This window comes from Agelaius phoeniceus, chromosome 7 (genome assembly GCF_051311805.1).
Source record: "Agelaius phoeniceus isolate bAgePho1 chromosome 7, bAgePho1.hap1, whole genome shotgun sequence".
NCBI classification, from domain to species: domain Eukaryota; kingdom Metazoa; phylum Chordata; class Aves; order Passeriformes; family Icteridae; genus Agelaius; species Agelaius phoeniceus.
This window is the reverse complement of record NC_135271.1, coordinates 40267549-40291686: the sequence shown is the minus strand read 5'-3', so window position 1 is coordinate 40291686 and position 24138 is coordinate 40267549. Positions and strand designations below refer to the sequence as shown.

Sequence of the window (24138 nt, the reverse complement as noted above, 5' to 3'; positions counted from 1 at the left end):
AGGTAGAGCTGAGAAACAAAACCCTGCAGCTTCCAGCTGACTTCTTTTAGTTGAGAAGACATTACACAGGCAGCTGAAAATGAAATGCCCTACAATCTGCTATAGATTAGGAGGGATTTTATGAGTGTACTGAGAACACAGCTGCAGGAACAAAAAGCAATGAAGCATTTAAGGTACCAGTCTTTATGAAAATTGGTGGAGAACTATTTAATATTTTCTGTGCTCTCCTACATAATCATACAAACAGCAGTTTAGGCCATTGTCTGATGTAAGCAACTTTTTTTAACTATCTGTAGAAGGGTATTCCCCTGGGCAGGGAAGGCAGGAGTCTCCAATGCAGTGTTCTCTCATTTCAATTACTGTACACAGACTGGCTGTATAGTTTCCCCCAAATGCATCTTTTTCCCACCCAGAAAGCATTTTGATGAATTTTAGGTGTTTAGCCACTTCTCTCCAACACAGATCTGACTACCTCAAGTATCTGCCTGCACTTAATAAAATTATACATTTGGGACACACTGAATTTCTTAGATGTGTGTCCTCCACTGCAAATATCTCCAGCCTGGCTGTTTATGTGTTAGACAATGTCCACAGACACCAACACCTGGCCAAAAAGTATGCCCAGAGGCAAATATTTTCATTCTGTTAAGTTTCCCAACTGCTCCTCAGGGCACCATCACTTCCAGACTGAAGTTTAGGAGTTGTCAGAGAGAGCAAGCTTGGGATGCTGCTGGGAAAAGGGCAGCTTAGCTGTTTTAAAGCTGAGAAAACTCAAGTTTCCTTGCTCTCGACCCATTTCGTCCTTGCAACTGAAGGAGCAAGTAGGCTCTGGGGAGGTGGGGGAGGACTGAGAAAATTGAATTTCAGGCCGGATGGGGGGCAGGAGCAGCAACATTCTCCTGCCATTTGGGAGCCAGATAGTTTCCTGTGAAAAGCAGAGGTGGCTGCACTGCTGGGGCCGGCCCTGTCCCGAGGCTCCCCTGGCAAAAGGGCTGGGAAAGGGGCGGGGGTGGCAGCAGGGAGTCACCGCAGCAGGAGAGCCCAGCACTGACACGCCCGCAGGGGCAGCACGGCCCTGGCATTCCAATAAAGAGCTCCAGGGGACAGCGGCTGCACTCAGCTTCCCCGTGAGCAGCTGGCCCCAGAGATCTTTTAACAATTTCAGATGCAAATAACTATTGCCATCTACTGGAAATGGCATTATACACCTACCTTTCTAAGTCAGGCAAGCCTTTGGTCATTCCTTCCTGAAAGCAAATACAGAGACACCTTATTGAAAGATAAACATTCTATGGTGGATACTCCTTTACAAATACAGCATGAAATGGGCTCTGCTGCTACTAAATCCCATAGAACAATCAAGCAACCACGAATGGCCATCTGCACTTCACACTGAAGTAAAGCCTGTTGTTCAAGAGGGTAATCAACTTTCCTAAATTCATCTTCCTAAGCCTGGTAACTCAAGTACCTGGTAAAATCAGCAGGGAAGCCCCTGCCTGAGTGTTGAGTTTGTGTAAGCAAAAAGGAAATCCTGGGAATTTTCAATAAATTTTCACCTCCAACCTGGCCTGCTGTATCTCTGTTCTGATCTCACACCAAGATGTCAGCAAGTTCTAATATTACAAACTCAAACATGCTAAGAAGCTAGGTGGTTTTAGCACCTAGTAATACCACATAATGAAGAACAGTCATGCTCATTAAGTGGGATGGGATTTTTATCAGTGCTATAAAAGCAGGCAAACAAAACCCCAACTGTTTTCTGATACACTGGCAGTTGCATTTGTTCATGATACCTGCTAATCAGCAATTAGTTTAATGCCAGCATAACTGGAATGGAATAATGGCTCCAGATGCTATGACAAAGGAAATTTTCATTCCTTAAAAATGGATCTTTGGGAATAGCAGGAAGGGACGGTGCCTCAGAGAAAACAAAATTCTCTGCCAAGATATAAACCAAGAAATGATGCAACAAGAAATTCTTATGTGCACAACAACCTGAGTTAAAATCTTAGCAATACTTAAAACATTCATAGTAGCTTCCCTGCTTATCAATGGAGGTGAAAATACAGGTATAAGGGCTCTTCTAGACACTGTAAGCAAAATAAAACCTGGTTTTATACTTAAAACACAATACCTCTATTTTTTAATCACGGATTTTAAATGTAAAGGACTGCTCTTCACCTTTTCAGAATGGTGCACTGGATGTTAATACAAGCAATTCTGGGTGCTAAGTAAGGGCTGTTTGCTGCTCATGTTCATACACACCTTCTTCTTCCCTGTCTCGAAGTAAGGAGAGAAGAGAATTAACGCAGAAGCACCAACCCTGGAGCCTGCACACCAGGGGTCTCCAAAGGCTTCACCTCAGACAGCAGCCTCAGACACAGCACTTCCCACTGCAGTTTCATTCTCTAATTCTTCTTGGTTGTATTATGCACAATCTTCTTAACTAATACTCCATCTATTTAAAAAGAAAATAGTTCCTTTTTTCCTGGTCATAAAATCTCCACGAAGTAACTTATTTAAAAACGTAACATTTTGGTATGAAATGTCCAAGAGAATTTGCCTGGGCCAACATTTCACAGCACAGCAAAGCTCTGCCCATTCCCAAATCCAGCAACACAAGGGCATTGCAACCTCTCTGCCATTAAGCCTTGATTAAAACTTGTAGATAAAAACTTGTATCTATTTGTACATTATAAAACATCATAAATAACTGTAATACAAAAATAAAACCCCAGTGTAAGTGATGGTGGTCCTCTATGGTTGCTTAGAGTTTGCTGGTTGATTCACCAGCTTTAGCAGCATACATTTGTTCACTCAACTAAATCACAAAGGTTTTATCCCAGCACAAAAACACCCAACCCATAAAGCCCAAAGAACCAACACAATCCCTGTAATTTCTTGTTCAAGCTAATCAGACTGGTTTATTATTTTCCTGTCACCAGCTGTCTGTCTCAGGTTTGAGCTAATTATTCATCCATTTCTGAAAGTAAGGAAGAATATATAAAAAGGACAGTATTCCAACAAGTACAAGTCACTCCATTTACTCACCAATCTGTTCCCTTTCAACCTTTCCAGAGTCCAAACACATGAAGTGTCCAAGGATCCTGGTTAGTGGCAGAACTTTCTGAATAATTACAAAAAATGAACCCTATCTACATAAATCAATTTCAAAGAATAATTAAAAGAAAATCATAAATGAAAACACATTAAAGAACTTACAGCACAAGACAAAGCACCACAGGTGAAGCCGATCCCTAGAAACTGAGTTTCCAGGTTACATTTTAATTAAGAAAACATTCACATATATGTCAATGTGAAATAAAACATTCCAAAATTTAGTATATTACATATGCCACATCTAGTTTGCTAATATGCAATAGCATTATTATTATTATTTATTTAGCCTATTCCCTACTGCCTCACAAAGGCAAAACTGACCTTGGAAGTGAAAAGCTTGCACAATATGCAGAACATACTCTACACATTCCTCCATTAATGTACAAATGTGCTTCCACCCTACCATCAGATAATGTGATCATGAAATACCATCCGATAATTCCACATCAGATTATCTCCATGAATGTATGAATGAAGCTTTTTTATGCCACCAGTTCATATTCTACATACATTTCACTGCATGGACATACTTCACTTTCCTCCTCTAGTCCCATAATCTTTTGTGTCCTTTTCAAGAAAATAAAAAAATAATTAAAAAAAGGTTCAACCACCAAGTGTAGAATGTCCACAGGCATCTTACATTGACTTATTAAAAAAAAAAGAAAAAAATAAAAGCCCCATTCAGACAGCTTCTTCTTTTGGAGAACAGCTTTACATTCCTGAGAGTAACTAGTGGAACAAGACTTGGTCTCAGTGTTCCAGGACTTGTCAGACGTTGTAATCAGGGGACTTTCCCTGGGGCTGCCGCAGTCGGATCTGCAGGGTAGAAAAGGCTCCCACAGTGACGTGGAAGAAGAGCTGCCACAGGTTGCGCAGTTCATACAGATACATGTTACACAGGCAGATCAAGCCGAACGTCAGGAAGGACTTGGCATTCCTCCAGCCTGTGTAGTACACAAACAGGTAACACTGCCAGGAGACAAAAAAGAAATCAGGTTACCTCATGGAAAATAACTTCTACTGAAGAAAAACTGCCAGGCCACTGAAAAATTACAGCCCAAACCAAGGAAAAGTCTGAATCACACATGGAAGAACAGTATCAATTCAGCAGCCATAGAAGAATGAAGAGACCTGATATCAATACAAGGTTACATTTGCCTTGCATTAAACCCTGCCAACAATTCATTCCTAATAACTAATTACAGCCTGACATGAGTGGCCCATCCGCTAAAGACAGTGGATGTTCCTGGCAATCTCTGGTCAAAATAAACTCTGCTCTACTCAAGCAGTGCAGAAGGAACAAGAGAAGGAAAGGAAAGCAATGGGAAGGACAGGGACAATACCAGGGCCCCAGAGCCCAGCAGAAGGCAATCCCCAGACAGCTCCCAGTGTCCTGCCAGGGGTGATGCTGAGAGTCTCCTGTCAGACGCAGAGGCCAAACCCACTGCCCTGCTTCAGCTGTTGCAGGACTGATCACATCTGGAGAGAGACACAACTCCTCTCCTGTAAGTTTTAGGCAATGTTTTGCACACTGTGGTGTAACACAGTCTGTCAGGACTGCCCACAGTTCCCTACTCAGCCCTCTTCCTACTGTATCTGGAAATCTGCTCAAGTCTTTTGTCTCAGTTTTCATCTCTAAAAGGACAAAGCTTTTACCCCAGACATTATTTTTATTTCTCCTATTGTTTGAGCTGCTCCTTTAACTGCTACAAAATCAAAAAATTCCTTTGCTCCTTCCCTGGATTCAGGTCATTTCTGCTGAAGGAAGTTTTTTTCCTGAGCTTCAAGGCAGATAACAATAGTATTTATGCTTACTTTCTATTCCAAATATGTTCCCAGTGGATTTATAACTATGGTCACACAGATTTAACAGCATCCATCATCAGATTATCTAAGTGCCATTTCTGTTCTTCCTGGGCATTTGCCATGTTTTATCAGTCAAAAAAACTCCACTTAATTTTCATTTTTCATGTTCCTCAAAAAAGGGGAACTGAACAATACAATTTATTGAGGTTACTTTATATTCTATTTGCACTCTACCACTTTGTTATAAAGCATGCATTTCCACTCCAAGTGTGGCTGAGAGCAGCACAGCTACTTGTAGTGTCTGGGCATCTAAATATTATCAGAGAGGTGAGGACTGGCATTATCAGTAAGATTTGTATGTTCTTCCTCGAAAGCAAAGTAAAACTAGAGATTAATAACCTGCATGTTTCAGAATCTAGACAAAAGTGTTCTGAACCCGCTTGGCCATTTTGAGCAGAGTAAATGCAACCTGCTTGTGCTGACAACTTCACAAATCATATCTAAAAGAGCAATTAGTTGGTACTGGTATCTCAGCAATAAGAATTCAGATAATTTCCTAGTGTTGTCACTCCCGCTGACAATGTACGAACAAGTGTGACGGCTTCCAAGATTAAAATAAGAGTCAGGATATGCTTCATCAAAATGATTAATAAAGGCTTTTAAACAGTAGGTTAAAAATGTTACTATAACACAATGTCCAATGATGGAATTTTACTGAAGAACTGGAAGTGGATCTTTCATTTCCACTTTTCACTTTCCACTTTCTGAAGTGGATCTTTCATTGGTCTAGCTCTGAACTACTGGACGTGCCCCTTACAGAACAGATGAAAATGCCAAAAAACCAGTCAAAAGGCCAAAACAATGCAACTTTAACAGCTTACTGTAACAAGTACTCTTATGAAACTCCTGAGGCTTGTTTTTCTACTACTAAAGGGAAGTGTTATACTGAGCATGCTTTTATGGAGAAGGCTCCTCTGTGCCACTTCAGAGAAGATTTTGATTTTTGATTTTGATTTTTTTTAATGAATGTTAAGAGATGACTGAAGGCTCAACTTCTGATACTTTGCACTTCTAGTACAACTGAGGTTATTACTTTTCCTCCTTTATAAAAGAGTAGAAACTATGAAGCAGCACTAGACATGTCAGTGAGTCTAAAACATCATATTCCATGTAAGTCCTGGTCTTTTGTCTGCACAGTTAAAAACATTTCTTGGGAACCAGAGACACACTGCTGTGTTGTTGTTAAGTGAACAAGGCAATACAGCAGGATGGACACCTGGTGGGTGAATGACAGTGAAATGGGTTGTCATACAACACAGGGAATTAATGTCCTGAGCTCTTAACTGCAGCCAAAGAGCATCAGAACATGCCGGAGAACCAACATCTCTCAATTCTGAAAAGTGACCAATCACATATTACAAGAATGATACCAGAGGGTGGGAAACAGAGTTTCAACAGACCTATTTTGGATATTAATAAAAAGCCTACATTCCAGGTTGCATGGATTCTTTCTTTCAGACAGCTCTGTTCAAGGCAAACTGCAGGAAAGATGTCTCAATGGACAGACATGAATACTTTATAAAGAGTAAGTTTTCCAGTTTGGGAGAGGAGGGGAAAAGTGTATTTTTTTACAAAAACAAAATGGAGAAGCTCTACCTTATCTGATATGGAACAGACTGTTGGCTTAGAAAATTAACACCAATCTAAATTATTTAAGGCAGAAGTCAATGGAAAGTCAACAAGTGTTGGAGAACACAAGTCGCATTGGGACATTTTGCCAGAGATAACAAATAACCTGGGCAAAAAAAAAGACTGATAGAAAGGCATTTTCTTATATTAATATCTGACACAGTACTAAACACTGGCCAACAGAAACAAGTAAAAACTGGATACTCCACAAGTCTAAGATTAAAAGTCAAAGTAATAACTGCAACTGAGCATGAGAGACACAGACACAGGTTAATGTAACAGCAGTGTCACTGAATGACAGATGCCAGTGGGCACCTTGCTATAAATAATAAAGAAAAGTCAAATTCAGATGCAGAAATGGAAAGCTGACAGAGAAGAAAAGCAAGAAGTGCCAGGCAGGAAAACAGTGAAAAGCAGCCACAAGCTTTGAAAAGGAAGGAGATGCACATTAAAGTACAGAGTGAAGAAAATTCTAGGGTGCAGAATTATAAAAAAAAAATATATATAACCTCCACTGCTTGTGACTTTAGAGATAATTGTCTCAATTAAATGTCCTAATTATCCAGCTGGCGAAAAAATGCCAGCAAACAGAAGTTCTTTGTATCTTTTGTATCAATCTACTACTACATGATACTTTATGATTAATGAAAAAAAAACAGAGCAGAAAATATTTTCTGTAATCACCTTATTCAAGTATCTGTGACATTTAAGAAAACATGATGACACTTATGCATGACTGGTGATGTTTCTAAACTCTAGTGAATTATGCAAACAGAAAAACACACCTGGTACAAACAGGCTGCGGTTCCAAGAAAAAATGCAATAACATAGCTGAAATCTTCACCTTCATTCTGCAAGAATAAAACAAAAAGCCATGTTTTACAATAAAACAAGTGAAATACCAGTATGAAAGTTAAGAACTATTGCATGTTAAAACAGTTTCACACAGGGATTTGTAGCAATTCCTTTACCACACTAAACCAACAATTAAGACTAATCAGAGCTTACTTACATGTCTGCAAAAAAATCATGTCCTGGAGTCTGACCAAAATCTTTATTCACAACAAACTCTTGCCAAGATCTTCAAAAGCTTTAAAGATATCCAGGTCTAACACTGGATATTTACCTTCTCCAGATGCTTTTGAAAATTCAAGTCTAAACACTGGTAACTACCTTTAATAGCAACTTCAGAGATTTGTGCCTTCCTAAAGCTTCACGAAATGGAAACGAGGTAACAGGAAAGGACCCGGACTGGCCACTAGGGTGGGGTAAAACTCTGCACAGAGAATAAGGAAGGCAGCTCTGTGCTCATGCAATGACAGCTAACAGCAGCACAGGAATTTATCAGAGACACTTGGAAAATAGGGTTCGCTTGAAGGAAAGATAGAAAAATTTACTTGAAGTGACAGATTTTTCTACTATGTGTTTTGAAAACAAAACAAACCCTTTAACTTATTCAAACAGGTTGTAACAGTTCCTAGAGAGCTGAGCAGAGTAAATTTCCATGCTCAATGACTATTTTAACTGCATTCCTAGCAGACATCTGCAACCACCAAGAACTTTCCTAGGAAAACAATGGGCACTCATGCAAATGTTTGTCCTTGAGAGCAAATATCACTTGAGAAGAGATGGTGTTCCATCCACAAGGACAACTTGTGTCTGCTGAGTGTAAGTTCAGTGTGAAGCATTCTCATGTCCTGTGCTGACCAGGAAAAACTTTGCATGTCTGCACACAGAAATTACATCCACAATGCAGTAATTTCTACCCAGTGTGTCTTTGCCCTAGTGCCACTGCACATTTGGTGGAGTACAGTTACAGACTGTAACAGAATTTTATTAACACTCAAATAAAACCACTGATTATAAAGCAAACAGTAATTCAGAGACACGCTTTTGAATGACTTCTCAGAACACGTTCCATTAATTGTGTTTTGGATTACTTCTCCCTAAACCTTGTGGATTTTTCCATAATAAAGTAAACTAAGAGAAATTTTAATGGAATTTTAGTGTGCCTCATTTGTCAGAAATGAAAATTATCTTCCATCTGTACTGCAATCTATTACCTCCAGATGCAATAACATAGAGAATAAAATTAACTGGATGTCCTGTCATCCCTTAAATAGATTAATCTAACATTTGTGTTCTTTTTTAAAAATCAGCTGCAGAAAGGTAACAGAATAAGTTTTAGCAACATCACACTAACTGACAAATCCGTTCAGTACTATTTGTACTACGGCATACTTTAAAATCCTTCCTATTTATAAACTGAGAGAATTGTGCATAACACAGAAAAACCTAATTAGGGATAAAGTAGAGATGCAGGTTCACTTGGTCTTTCTTTAAAAAACAAACCAAAGACAACTCAGAAAGGAGGACCAAGCATGGAATGTTTTCATTAATCTTGTTCATCTATCAACTAGTCTTCCCAAAATGCTGAGAATCAACAGTACTGTTTATTCAATCTTTACATATATCAATACTATATAAGATAACTGGAATACAGGAATTCTTCTTTACCTTATTTCCCTAAAAAAAAAACTCCATTAGGTATCAAAAACATTGCAGTTAGCTACTGAAGGGGCTAGAGACCGAGACTTACAAGGAGCAGCTGAGGAAACTGGGACTGTTTAGCCTGGAGAAGAGGCTTGGGAGAGAACTTATTGCTCTCTGCAACTACCTGAAATGAAATTGTAGCAAGGTGGGGGCTGGGCTCTTCTCTCAGGTAACAATGGGTAGGATGAGAGGAAATGGCCTCGTGTTGCATCAGGGGAAAAATTTCTTCACTAAAAGGGCTGTCAAGCTGCCCAGGGAAGTGGTTGAGTCATCACCCCTGGAGGAATTTAAAAGCCTTGTAGATGTGGCACTTTGGAACATGGTTTAGTGAACTTGGCAGTGCTGAGTTATGGTTGGACTCAGGTCTTTTCCAACCTAAATGAGTCTATGAAGTCCAGATATGTTTAAATAAAAAGACTCTCTACCAGCCAAGTAAGAGGATTACCATTTTCTCTCGGAAAAGTTCCACGGGGTTTATACACTCTATATCTATCACCACAATAATAGCCATTAAATTGTGAGGAAGTCTTTGGTTTTTTTGGTGGCAACACATATGAACTTTCTGTGCATGCCTGCCAAGTACTAGCAGCAAATTCACCTGAATTGCTTGAAAGCATAAACCATTATTAGTGACACTGTAGCACTTGTGGGAACACAACCAGCACAAGAAATGGAATAGAAAAAAACTGAAAGGCTACAGGGAGGGTCATAGTAGAGATTTTACAGAAAAAAAATGGGTTTGGGGGAGGTTGTTTGGGGAGGGGATTTTAGAAGAAATTACTTGACAATTTTCTGACACTGATCAAGACACAATGAGAAATAAGATTTAATAAATGCAAACAAAACTACAAAGGTTCTCTAAGAAACGACTTTACAAAACCTGTTTAAAGATTTCCCACTCTGTGGACTTTTCAAAAAAACTGCCCAGATTTTCAAAGCTGTTCATCATGTCACTCAAGTGTTTTTAAATAGTATCCATAGAAATTAAACACCTCATACCCTGGCATAAATTTAGCAAACAGAACATGATGTTCACATCCTCACTGCTCCCAAGGTACCAGGGAAGGAGCTGGCCACCCACCTTCCACTGCTGTAGGAACTCACAGCCTCGATGAATGAGGCAGCACACTCGAGGAGGATGCACAGATCACAAACAATACAGGATTTGTAAGAGAGGCCTGACCTCACAAACATTACTTTTGAAATAAAACTGGCACAATTCAGATCATGTAGAATCTTCTAAAACGAAAATTGTGGTTGCTATGATGCATAACTTTTAAACTCATGAACATGTACAATACCTGGAGAAGGCTTTCTATGGCATGGAAGCCACGGATTAAATTCAAAGCTCCACATAACAGACTAAGTACAAATGAGACAATCCCTGGCAGAGTCACAGGTTCCAGACGTTGATGAGGAGCTGCAAAGCAGATCAAAAGAAGATATCAAAGGTCAAAGCAATGCCTTCAGAAATTCAATAAAATAATAATCTCATTTGTCAGTGGTTTCTAGCTCAAGTAAACGCTGAAGCGAACCACAAAATGTCATTTCTGTTTTCTAAAAAGACAAAACATGGAAAATGCTTCAGCACAAGGTTTAGCAAAAAGTAAACTTTCCTCCAGTTCATATGTAATTGTCTTGTTATATTTAGTCTGTATCTCAATAGATTCCATTTATTCAGTATGTTAGTCATGGCTGCTCAAACATGCCAGATAATCAAAAGTAAAAGATGCACTTGCTACTGAAATCTGCCCATAATCAGTAACCAGCTAATAAGTCATGTGCTTAAGAGCTGCTCTCACAACCTCCACTCTTCTTTAACACCAAGGCATTAGTGAGATATTGAGACTGATTTAGCTTGTTTGCTGAACAGAACACTGAGGCAAAGCTATCAGTCCCCTTCCTTAAACTAAGAGGGTGTGCTACCAAAGACACACATGAAGGGACAGCTCTGAAACTCAGCTGGCATCTGTACCACAATCTTATATGGACCTTCCAGATTGTGCTTAGCATCTTACAAGTAAAACACATTAAAATTAAAACACTTTCTTTCCATGCACACCCGCTCTTTCAAGCTTATCTAGGGTCACAAGTATGTAACAGTTATGTATGTTCCTCATTACTGTCCCTTTCCATAATGAATAACAGAAAGCAAATGTGAAAAAACAATGCAAAACTCTTAACAGTCTGGGCAACACTGAGATAACAATGAGACTACTGAGCTGTACTCAAATCATTCTGTTCAAATCAACCAAGTGTAAAGATCTGAACAATGAGGTTAATGAACTGTAACATTAATAGAGAGGGGGTGTCAATCCCAGTTGTTTGTATTGCACAGACCCAGGAAAAAGGTTTTTCAAACAGTTTATGAAGTTACAGAACCTAAAAAAGCCCCAACAAAAGCTAATTCACATTGATAAGCAGGCAGGGCTGTCTAATTAAGAGTGTACAATAAAAGAAAAATATACAGGATGAGTTCAGTTAATTAATTTGTGCTGAATTTAATACTGTATAATCAGTTGGGGTGGTTTTTTTAAACAAAAGTATAACCCATGTTTAACTGTGAGAGCTCACTGCTTTTCTAACTGTAGAGCACATTACTACCAGCAATCACTCAGTTAAGGTTAGATATGCTAGATGTGCTATTTGCATACCAAACCACTCTTTTTCAATGACTCCCAACTGGTGGCTTTGTTTTGGGTTTTTTTTTTTTTAAACCATCTCATCTAGAGTGGAAAAAAGCTGAGGGTGTATATGACTGTTTTTATCCAATAGTAATGCCATTCCATTAAGTGGTGGATAAAATTAGTTCACTGCTCTCCACTTGCAGCCCTCCAGAAAATCTCCTTTTCTCCATGTATTGGGTAACTTAAAATCATTGTGTGCTAAAACAGCATTTAAAACACCTCTTTGAGAACCATGGGGGAAAAGTAAAGAGTCTGGACAGCTAAATCAACAAAGTCAACGAAGTCTATGAAGGTTCATAAAATAGTAACTTCTCTCTTGTTAAAATATGAAAAAAAAATAAAGGACGTTATATACCATTAATAATGTCATTAAACTCACCAGGTCATAACAAATTTTAGTGTTACAATCAAAGCAACAAGACTCATTTATATACAAAAAGGAGAAGGTAAAACCAAAGAATGAAGAAGGAATGCCAGAGAAGGCAGGGTAAAGGGCAACTGTCTTCAAATTGGTACATCCATCAATCTTAGAAATATGATTAAGTGCCATATCAAAAATTCTCAGTTCAAATAAAGTACAAATTCTGAATTTAATGTTGACATTTACATAAAAATTCAGGAAATTTACATGGCATGAGTAATTTACATTACTTTTATAAAGTTTATTTAAAACTAAAATGTAAAAAAAAAAACAAAGTAATTTACATTAAATTACAAAGTAATTTACATTACTTTTATAAAGTTTATTTAAAACTAAAATGTAAAAAAAAAAACCAAACAAAAGCATGGAGTATACCATCAAGCAAAAAATAACTTTGATCTGACAACTGTTTCTTCACTGAGAAAAAGCTCAGAAAACAGTAATTTCATCCTAACCTGAAACATCACACATCAGCATGCTGTGACCTTATTTCTAATGCCTGCCAACACCTACACGTACCTTTGCAGGAAGATTGTATCCATAATCTGCACACTTTATGCTTCCCACATGCAGAATTACCCCTGTTCCTCACTGCACTGCACAACTCTCAGAGGGAGAAGGCTGCAGGCACTGCCAGCACAGCAGGCCTGGGTCCCCACCCCGGTGACACACCCGGTTACAGCCGGAGCGAGCGAGCGAGCGCCGCTGCTTCCCCCACGGCCCGAGCTAATGCCTCCAACTCTGCCATTCTGCACAACAAAACAGGATTTGCATCCACCTAACTTCCCACCTCTGGATGCCCTCCAACTTCATTTAACACAGCTCACTCCAGAAAGTCCTACTTTTTAACAGTTCAGCATATTCAGGAAATTCCACTAGGCAAAACATCTTTTTGTGAGAATCTTTTTGCTCTGTCCTTAGAGCAAAGGAGAAACTTGGAAGTCCAGCCAACTGAGTGGGCAGCAAACATCCAGAGAAAGTTCTTTTCAAGGGTGGAGAGAAGTGATGAATGTAAAGAACTACAAAACCATTAGCAGACTTTCTAAAAAAGACACTGTTATTCAACAGCATCTAAAATGTGAAGAGCTGAAGAAGTAGCAAAGTGCCAGCTTCTCATAATGTACAGCCCTTTGATGGTGAGTTTCTACAGCAACTCAAGGAAGGAAGTGGATAACTGAACAGAGATCTATGGAATTCAGAGGAAGAAGAAAGTTAAAAGCAACTGAAAGAGAAACAGAAGAAAAATGACATGGAAAGAAAAGAGGACAACAGAATTTCTTCTGTAAGAAGTTGTGGAGAGGTAAGTTAAAAAAAACAGACAATCACCTGCCAATTATTGTTGAATCTTCTTTTTTAGTTAAAAGGGAAATGGTCCCTATGTTTTTTAATTTAGGTCTATATAACCTTCCAACACTCTTATTCAAAAAAAGGGGTAAAAATCATATTTTCCACTGCATGGACAACTTTTAAAAAACAGCAAATTTTGACACAGACTGAATTCTCTCATGCTTATTGCTTTTTCTTTTTCCAACTGCAGGAACTTTGAATCTAGACAATCTTCAGAGCTAACCAGCTCCCCTTCTGCCACCATAACCCTTTCCACAAAGCAGGATTACATGAGAACATTAAGAGTAAACAACAATACAGGAATCAAAAGTGGCAAAAGAGTGGTATCACAGCATTACGTACCTTTAAAAAGAGCCCACACATGTAAAAAGATGACAAAGGTATGTACAGTGCTGCTTAGACAATTCCACTCTTTAAAACAATTTAAACACCTTCAAACTTTTCCTTTAATCCTTTCCCTGACTCTAACTCCAATACCGTTAAATTGCAAATACAGAGATTGTAAGCTATTTCTACACTGCCTCATAGCACCTGGAATTCTCAGAATCAGGGCCCCAGAGTACAAACAGGGCACCCTACTGGTTTTGTTTGGTTTTCATCTTCCATAGAAAGCAGTTTTCAATCTTCTAGAGTAATCCTCATGAGTAAGTACATAATAAGGATAATATACTGGCAAAGAGATCCCATTTACGTATACATATACATAAACTGCACAAAATCACATTTATTACAACATTGTAGGAGGTGTTTAGATTTATGATTGCAATTCTATGATTTATGATTGCACCCTGACACTGTAAAGTGAACAGCATCAGTATGTGCCTGCTCAGGATAATTTATAGACAGCAGTACTTCTGGAAAAAAAAAGGAAAATATATTAGCTAATTAAAATCAACACTTCCTTCCATTCTATTTATGATTTTGGTTCACTAAACTTGGAGGACTGAAATCAGATGATGTCAATTTCACATGTGGAGCCCATGTATCAGTGCAAGGATTTGGCATTTTGTTTCTGTCCTGCTGAGAAACATCTGAAGATGGGCCTCAAACCCATTCAGAGGATTCACCAAATAGCACAAACCTTTAACCCAGCTCAACCCCACGATTCCACAATTAACTCCTACATGAAGTAAACTAAAGTTTAAAAAAATTAATGACTACTTAAATAAATTTGGGGGTTTTATACAAATTGCAATTCTTAACGCTGTACATAAGGCACTCCTTTTAGAGAGTGCATCTCTATAAGCCAGAACAGCTCTTTCGATTTTCACCATTGCAAAGGCTTCCTCAGGAGATGCTTCTCCCCACTGCAGCTGCTCTGACTCCTGACACTGCTCTCAGCTTATGTCAACACTGAGTCTTACTGGGCAGAAATATCAAAACTTTTCAGAAATCCTAAAAGGTCAAAAAAAAAAAAATCATCTTCTTGTTAAGTGCTCATCTTCATTAACAGGGCTTTTTCCCTTCAATAAAGCAGTCTAATGGACAGAGTCATTTCCTCCTCTGAGTGCCTCGAGAAGGAAAGCATTTGGAGCAAGAGAGAAAACAGACATCTGAGCTAAAATACACATATGGTCATATCAGCTTTATGTTTTAGAAACATGAAAAGAAGCTTTTTTTAAAAAGAAAAATAATTGAATTTTACTGCATCTGTCTCATTTAAGGATACAACAATACGAGTCTGGAACTTACCTGCAGATATCTTACCAGTACCCTTATACTCCCCCACAGGTACATGAGAAAAGCCATTGGCTGAACCAAGTTCTGACACTGAAATCTGATACGGTGGCCTCAGTTTGATTTCAGTCTGCATATCAGCAAGATTCATCTTTGTTGACAAAGAACGTGTGTTGTTGTATCTCTGTTTGGTCCTCTGAATGAAATTATCTGTGCAAAATTTAAAATAAAAAGGTATTTTTCTATGGACTTTGTTAATTACAAAATCCAAGACCATGCAGCTTTTCAGTTCACAGACTGAAATATATGGCTTGAAACATTTGTATTTATCTTGGATTTTTAATGCTATTTCTGTTTTGTGCCTAATACATCATGGGTTATTTAATGCTGCAATTAAAAAAAATTAAGCTCTAAAAATCTAATTATGTAATAACTGAATAAAATAATGACTTTTCATTGCATGAGACTGACTGCATTTCTAATACAATGGATTTACTGCAGTTATTCTAGCTTTTCTGTTAGTTTAGTAAATATCCTTATGAAAAAAATATGTTGTGGAAGAAAAAAGTGTCATAAGAAATCTTCACAAGCAGGACAGTAATGTCATACAGAAATTGTCATTAACTGACTGAATTATAGACAGGAATTAACCAACTGGAGTATCTTCCCCCGTGTTTCTAAAACTGCAGTTCTCTTTGCTCTAATGTGTTTCATAAGAATATCTAATTACAGTAATTTCTAATACATAGTATTAAAGCAACATAAATGAATGGAATTCAGAACAGCTGTTATCTGGTATATATGAGATGAATTGCATTTGCAGTCTGAAGAGTAAATGCTCCACTACATCATATGAGAAGTAAAAATTTCTCCCTTTCATATACTGAACAAGAGATAGCACAGCTAACAGCTAACATGAAACTGCAATCTTTTCCTTGAGAAATTTATGAAGCTCAATGACTTCACAGGTTAAGTATTTCAACAGGTATGAAGTCAAACAATTGCTGGTATTACTACCAGAAGATGAATTCCAGAGTTGCTCACACAAGGCTTAAACCAAAACCTACTGGAATGAACAGAAGTAAGTTTGGATAAAACTCTAGTAGCCTAATTTAATGCCCCCAGAAGTATATCTTTATTGACTCTAAGAGCAGTTAAATCAGATTCTAAATCCACCTGAAACACAGCTATAAATTGCTTTGGACATTTTTTTTGTGGGCATTAAGTTGTATCTATTTAAATACTCATTTGTCTTAGTATGAGAATGTAGGGGGAGAAAGTGAGATCCTTACCAAACTCTATAAAACAGTATGGTCTGATAGCAGTATTCGTCTTCATCATATTGTAGGTAGTGATGAACTCCTTCTGAAGCTCATCCAGGAAACAGAAAGCCAGGACATTGGGATAATTTTCAGTGCACAACATCATATAGCTTACTCCCAGAGAACTTATAAAGCTACAATTGAGAAAACATATTCAAAATTTAAATTCAGTGAATTAACTGCTCTTCTCGTCTGATCTTATATATTCTGTAACCAGAAAAACAAAAACTTACATAGGGTAGCAAAGGAATAAATGTTTACTGAAAATCAAAAGTATTCTAAAAGAAAAACAGGTTACTTTTAAGCAATGTTTTACTTGAACACTACATTGTACAATCATATGAGAAGCTGGTTTACATGAATGTGTATGTAGGTATCTATATGTGTGTGTGTGCACACATATACACACACTTGTTAAAGAGAAAATAACAAAGCTTTTAGGATGCAGAAACACAGCAGGTTCATCCCATAACAGCTTTTCACTCATCTCAAATGTACAATATGGGATCTGGTGCAGCCCAAAAATGCAAAACCTTATTTTCAGATTCAGGGGAGGGCTGTTGGCTCTTTCTAGAGCATGGGAAGAAATAAAACTGTTCTGTAGAGTTAATTAATTAATAATTCTCCAAAGACAGTTGGAAGGACAACGAGAGATGGCAAATATGGAATCAGAAAAGGACAGTTTGCAGTATACATATTCTGTTGCGTTTAGGAAATCCATTAGTTTCTGGATAACTTACAGTATTAAAAGTAATCAAAGACAAAAGCAGTAAAATCTAACCTGATTAAGCCTTATAGCTTATTCTTAAAAAGTTTGTTTTAAGCTAATCAGTTTACAGGCCAACTGTAGTTAGCCTGTAAAAAAAAAGAAAAAAAAAAGATTGAAACAATTTAGTCCATCCTGGGCTTTAATCCAAGAAATGCTGGAAACTCACATATACCTATAGGAGATGGAGAGGTCTTAGCACTTTCTAGGATCATTCAGGTGGTACATGTTCCACTACTGTAACCTCCACATGGTTAACTAGGGGCTAAGATGAAGTTACTTACCTCATTTAAAATATCTAAATTACATTCAGAATTTTGGTCAGTTTAAGAGCAAGTGAACTATAAACAATAAAGAATTTCTTCTAAATATCTAATCCAAACCTACCCTTTCATTTAGTGTAAAGCCACTCTTCCCATGATGTTGTCCTATGACTTTGTGCCATTATAAAGGAACTTCCATGAAGGTCTGAATAGGTTCAAATCTTTCTACAATTGCTCAATTTTTAAATTTCAGATATATAAATAGTGCCAAGAATTAATCTTAGTTTGATTAAGCATTTCTAATGTGCACAATTAACTTTTTCACTTACAGAGAGACACAACCTACGATGTTGCAAATACTTAAATGAGATGCCTTACTTTATATTATACTGTCCAGTTTTCAGAGTACATCTGTCAGGAAGCTGAGAAAGTTTTTTTGAGAGCATTTTAAAATATTTTCTACATTCTTGCATTCCCGTGCTCTGGTCACAATCAGTAGATGCAGAAAGTGGGAGTCCATCCCTCACACGGACCACGGAGGCAGATAAAATCATAGACATTGCCAACAGAGTTAACAACAGCCTGCAACAAAACACAAATCAGGAGGAATCAGAACTGAGGTAAAAGCACAGACAAGAGAGTCAACCGTGATGAATCAAACTTCTCCAACTGTACAGTGGGTTCAGGCCTCTACTGGGGCACAGTTAGGATTTTCAACTGTAACTCAGACTAGAGTCTTCATTGAACAGGACCTACTAATCTACACGAGCCACAAAACAGTTCTTCAAACCTTACATTAAATCAAAGCATTCAAAAGTTTAGCAAGACAAGAATTAAAAGGATTACTTATCTGCTAAGCATCAGTACACAAATTTGTTCTCCTCCAAGTGGGCGAACTGCTAGAATTTATATGAAGCCAAAAGCAAACACTTCCTCAGCTCTTAACATTGCTCTGCAGACTCCTACCATATACTACACCTATCACTTCAGACACTATGAAAAAATATTTTTGCCTCCCTCAGATGATGCTACTCAAGTTCCATACAGTAACAAACTGCAAGAGGAAACATATTTCTGGATACAGCTGAAATATGCTTTTGTGTGTGATACTGACATGTTTACAGCACCTTTCAAACTATGACGTTAAGGGTGCTTTACAAGCCTCAGCAGCTGAATGACTGCATTCTCACAAGTCAGAAATCCAAATCTTCCCCAAAAAGACACTACCTCTTCACAAAAGAGAGGAAATAGCTATATTTACCTGAACTCTCATCTTCTCTATTTCCCACTCCCCAAAGATTATATATCCATCAGGAAACTTAATGAATAATCAACAATATTCAGGCTTTTCAAGGTTATTTACTCCTCAGAGAGAAAGAGGCATATCATAACATAAGCACTAAAAATGTGTTGTCACTTTCAGTTTAGTAAATTCAGCTTCATCAGCAGTCAAACTTCAAACTCCTCTGAGATCCATCACATTAGCTGAATAAATTCCAAATTAATACCCTCATATTTTACTTGTACAGCACATCAGACTCTCCCCAAAGCTGTAACTGTTGACTGCAGTCTGCTGAACACCTTGGGGCTTTTATTGGTGCCTTTGTTATTTCAGCACTTCACTGGAGAAATCTCTCCTGAACAAAGTGCTTCCATCAGCTGGACACAAAACCAGAAAAGAACCCCAACTCCAGGACTTCCTCTAGATCAGCCTGCTTGCATGAAGCATTCAAGAAACTAAACCCACAGTTCTAGAAACTTTTACCTATCCCCAAGTTCTTGCACATATTCCCAGAAGGACAATTCACATGGAATGCACATGGGCTCATGCTCTTAACCATACTGCTAACCATATAACCAAGGAGTGAACCAAGCAGCTCAAGAGCACAACAAAATTGCAGAGGAGCTTTAAACTGTAATGGTTCTCTACCAATAACCATCTCTACCACTCAGAACTCGATCCTGACAGGGACTTTTGGGAGCTGTATCAATATAAACAAGAGCAGTGATGCCATGGCACAGTTTAAATACCCCTTCATCAACTTACTTAGACAAAATGTAATTTCATGGATCTGCATTTCCCCTGATGAAACAAATAACTTACTTAGCACCTAACATGAAGAAAGGAATGCAGCTCCATGTCCTGTTTCAGGAAAAGGCAGGGAATAGGGGTGCACAGCAGGAGAAACCCGGAATCCTGCAGCCAGCTCTCAGAAGAAAAGGTATTATTCTGTTCACTTTGTAAATTATCTCGATGGTTAAAGTTCATGTTGAGCTATCTGATGAGATAAGAACAAACAAAAAAAGTTAATAAATACATTAACTGGGTAACAACGCACTTCAGGTCTCTTTTGTGAGGTCTTACATATTGGAAAGGCCTGAACATAGCCAAGGGAGGTTAGTCAAAAGATAATAAAAGAAAAAAAAAAAACTGAGATAATAGAGATATTAAAATGTTTCTGTTCTGTTAGTCAAAAGATAATAAAAGAAAAAGAAAACTGGGATAATAGAGATATTAAAATGTTTCTGTGTTCTTTAAGTGAAGTTCAGGAAGTCCCAGCACTTGAGGCATTTAAAGCAAGAAAACATGCTAGTCATCTGCACAGTACAGGAGTAACTCAGGTTTACACAACCTTTGATTCTGAACCCCATCAGTACCCCCATCCACTACGTTTGATTAATCCATAATCTCTGCTCAGAGCACCTCAGGAACGAAACACAGCACAACCACAGCTCTATTTCCAAAGCATTAAGATTTTCAATGTTCAATCTCATCATAGCTGCTTTGCTCCTACTGAGAACAAAGAACATAAATACCACTAACAGCAGCATGAATGCACAGACAACAGACAAAGCAAATGATAAAGCCATGTTTAGAGGTATTCTTTCAACTTTTATGTCTATTCTATATGTAAATAAATATTTGCATAAATCTTGAACAAAACTTTGAGACTCCTACTTACATTCAGAGGAAAACAGGCTCTGTTTTTCAGAGAAGACAGAAGACAAGCCTCTACTGGAACCTGACAATTCTCTTAATATACTAGGAAATCATGCAAGGTAGAAATTGTGTAGAGCTGAAGATCTCAACACCGGTTAGGTTTTGTTATCATCATCTTAAAAAGCCACCCAGTGAAAATATGAGCTTTTTTCTCAGCCTCCTAACAGGCTGAATTTATCATAGAATCAGAAAGCTATCTAAAAGCCAAAGCTAATAACAGAAAACTGCTTTGGCTGGAAGATCATACACATGTCAAGGGATGTATAATACACATACTGTACAGAAGATTCAGCCTTACCTAAAAATGTATTAACAAAGAAAAAAAGTTTACTAAATCTACCTTATCCAGCTCTCAAAACAATACAGCTTTGCACAAGGAGCCAAGTGGTAAATTTGATATGCACTTACATATTTAGAGATTGAAAAAAGATAAATATGCTTTCAGAGCTACCTCTAAATGTCTTTTTGAAACATCTGTTCAAAGCTGCATTAAGTAATTCACCCAATCGTAACAAACTTCATACATTTTCCTCCAAAAATTCTATATCCCTCAACCACCTGAAGATGACAAAAGACTGCACTGCCACTACAAATGGTCTGTGAATCTCTTACAGGTGCAAGGAAATGAACAGATCAGGTTTGATGTCTCATTCCATGACAGAACTGTGGAATACCAAATCCAACCAGCAGCTGTTTGGCTCACAGGTATCACAGAGGGTCCAAACATGTCATCAGCCAGTGGAACTCCTTGTCACAGGCTGCTGCTGTCCATGCTACAATGTCATGGGAATTTAAGAGGCAACAGGAAAAGTTCACAGACAAACTACCAGGGGGATTAAAAGCAAGTAGTCACAACTCTTTGATCAGAGGGATTCTGACCCCCACACAAACACCAACGGGGAGAGCACATCACAGAAGCATCACTCACTCCATGCTTGCACCATTCTTGTTTCCCTTAGTTAGTATTTACTTCTGCCCCACCGTTGTTGATTTCCCCTTCACAGCCCCCCCCACAAACGAGAGAGCTCATGGAAAAGAGGAGCATGCAGAAAGCTGGCCACAGACAGGTAAGAGTAGCAGGGTGACTATTCCTCTGCCACTGCACCTTCCCAAGAGCTGCCCAATTCCTCATGCACGTTCAGCATCCACTGCTTCACAACTAGGAATCAGCACATGTGCCTGGTTTCATTTCCTCTCAGGAACAAGAAGCCTCAGGTGATGGAAACCAGAGCCTGTTTCACTGTACTTGTTTTTTGGAAGCCATAGTCAATTATCATGATGTTTATTTCTGTGTTATTATGGTACTTGATCCTGAAGCAGCATCTAGGAAGGTCCTAGAAACACTGAAAACAGAAACTAGAACATTCCAGCCTTCTGTAGCAAATTCATCATCTAACTTGTGATCTGACAGTTGTTTTAAACCTATCTGACATAGTCTTGTAACACTTTTAACAAGTGTTTCAAAGTAGCTTGTGACTTTGATTTGCTCAGGATACTTCACCTAAGAAAAACTCTAGCTTTCTCAAAATTCTGAGCAGATCTAGTGTAATGGCAAGCCTATTCTCCTGCACCTGATAACCTTCAGCCAATTTAATCACATAATTTCTTGCTGGGATGTCTGTCTCTCATAAAAACTTTCCATAAAACATAAAATTGGGAAGCATGTGCAAGCTGCACTCCTGTCTGACACAGAATACAGATAAAACTTCTGTGCTTACTTCAAACGTGTACCTAATACTGTTGGACAATTTATTGTCCCCACTTCTGAGAATTGCGACAGCTGCATTACACAGGAAGGAGCTTAATTTTTTTCACTCTACATTATACTTCAGAAAGTCGTGTTACAAACTGGAGCACTACGAAGGACACAACAAATAAAGCCACTTTGACATCACCGGATATGATAAGGGAATAATCCTAAATTACCAGCCAATATAATCCCTTCCATAAAGCCAAGGGGAAAGAGAGCTCAGAGGCAGAATCAAGATTCACAGAATCCAAGAGATTGGAAAAGCCCTCTGAGATCTTCGAGTCCAACCTGTGACTGGACTACACCACGTCACCAGCCACCACTAAGTGCCACGTCCAGTCTTCCCTTAACAGGTGGCTCCAGGCACAGTGACTCCATCACCTCCCTGGGATCCCAATCCAATGTAAAACCACCCCTTCTGAAGAAATTCCTCCTAACGTCCAACCAATTCTGACAAATTAAGGGAGCGGAACCAGTTGCATCCCAAACTTTGGGAGCTTGACCCTTTCACCTGGCACCTACTTACGTGGCAGCTCCGACAGGACCATCTGCAGCCGCAGCAGAAGCGCTGACTCAGTGGTCACTGACTGAGGCGGATCCGCGCCGCCCCAGGACACAGAACTTCACCCACCCTCCCGCGGAGCCTGGAGAGCGGCGGAGACCCCTACACACAGCGGGCTCCTGCTACCGAGCGGCGCTTGCCAGGAGCTCCGAGCGGCCCTGGCTGCCTCCCGCGCCCGCCCTGCCCGCGGTAGCGACGCTGCCGCCACCACCACCACCCCCCGAGACGGCGGCAGCGGCCGCGGCGCGAACGCAGCCGGCCCTGAGGCTCCGCGGCCGGGCCTGGGGCCGGCAGCGGCGGTAGGCGGGAGGGGAAGGGAGTGAAGGCGAGGCCGCGGCGCGGGCGGGGCGGGCAGGGCCGGGCGGCGGCTCCGGCCGCGGGTCCCGCCCCGCCCGCGCCCCTCACGGCGCCGGCCCCGCGCGGGGGGCGCGAGCCGTACCTGGGCAGCGGGGCGGCGGCGCGCGGCTCCCGCCGGGCATTGTGGGAGCGGACACGTCCGCGCGCGCCGCAGCGCCCCCGCGCGTTGCGGCCGCGCCGCTGCGGGGCGGGGCCGCCCTGAGGGCGCTCCCGGCGCCGCCGCCCTCAGGGGCCCCGGCCAGCCCCGCTGTCAGCCCGCGGAGCTTGGGCGGCTGCCCTGGGGCTGCGGGGCGGGCCCGGGGCCGCTGTGTGCGAAGGGGACACCGCCCTTGCGTGGCTGGCATGCGACGGCCACGCTCCTGGGCCAGGCTCCCGGGCGTGGGTGTGTCTGACCGGCCGGGCGGGAGCAGCCGAGCACCGGCAGCGCTGTCTCACACAGCCTTGTCTGAGGCTCAGTTTGTCATAGAATCAGGTTGGAAAATATCTGCGGAATCACGGGGATCAACTTACGACACACAACTACCCTGTCAACCAGACCAGGGCACCCAGTGCACACGCAGTCTTTACTTAAACACCTCCAGGGATGGTGACTCTGCCACATCCCTGGGCAGCCCAGTCCAGTGTCAAAGCACCCACTCTGTGAGGAAGTGCTTCCTAATGACCAGCCTGAACCTCCCCTGGTGCATCGTACTGTCCCCTTGTCTGTGCCCTGGGAGAAGAGCCCAACCCTCAGGGTCTGCAGCCTCCTCCCCGGGAGCTGTGGGGAATGGTGAGCTCCGAGCTCCTCTCCTCTCCTGCAGGACAATTGGCTCTGCTG

General features: G+C 40.1%; 1 protein-coding gene across 2 annotated transcripts; it reads right to left on the bottom strand.

The window, feature by feature from the left end:
* Positions 1–3028: 3028 nt before the first annotated feature.
* Positions 3029–23553, bottom strand: SEC22A (SEC22 homolog A, vesicle trafficking protein). 2 transcript variants are annotated; one of them, XM_077181660.1, is made up of 8 exons: positions 23404–23553; positions 19756–19930; positions 18030–18233; positions 16593–16756; positions 15316–15510; positions 10470–10588; positions 7401–7466; positions 3029–4089 (listed from the first exon to the last, which is right to left on the bottom strand). In XM_077181660.1, exons 2-8 carry the CDS (start codon positions 19767–19769, stop codon positions 3889–3891), a joined length of 963 nt encoding a protein of 320 aa, XP_077037775.1. In that variant the 5' UTR covers positions 19770–19930; positions 23404–23553; the 3' UTR covers positions 3029–3888. The 2 variants fall into 2 exon arrangements, with proteins under 2 accessions (XP_077037775.1, XP_054492402.1); XM_054636427.2 differs by lacking the exon at positions 23404–23553 and adding an exon at positions 22929–23273.
* Positions 23554–24138: the final 585 nt, after the last annotated feature.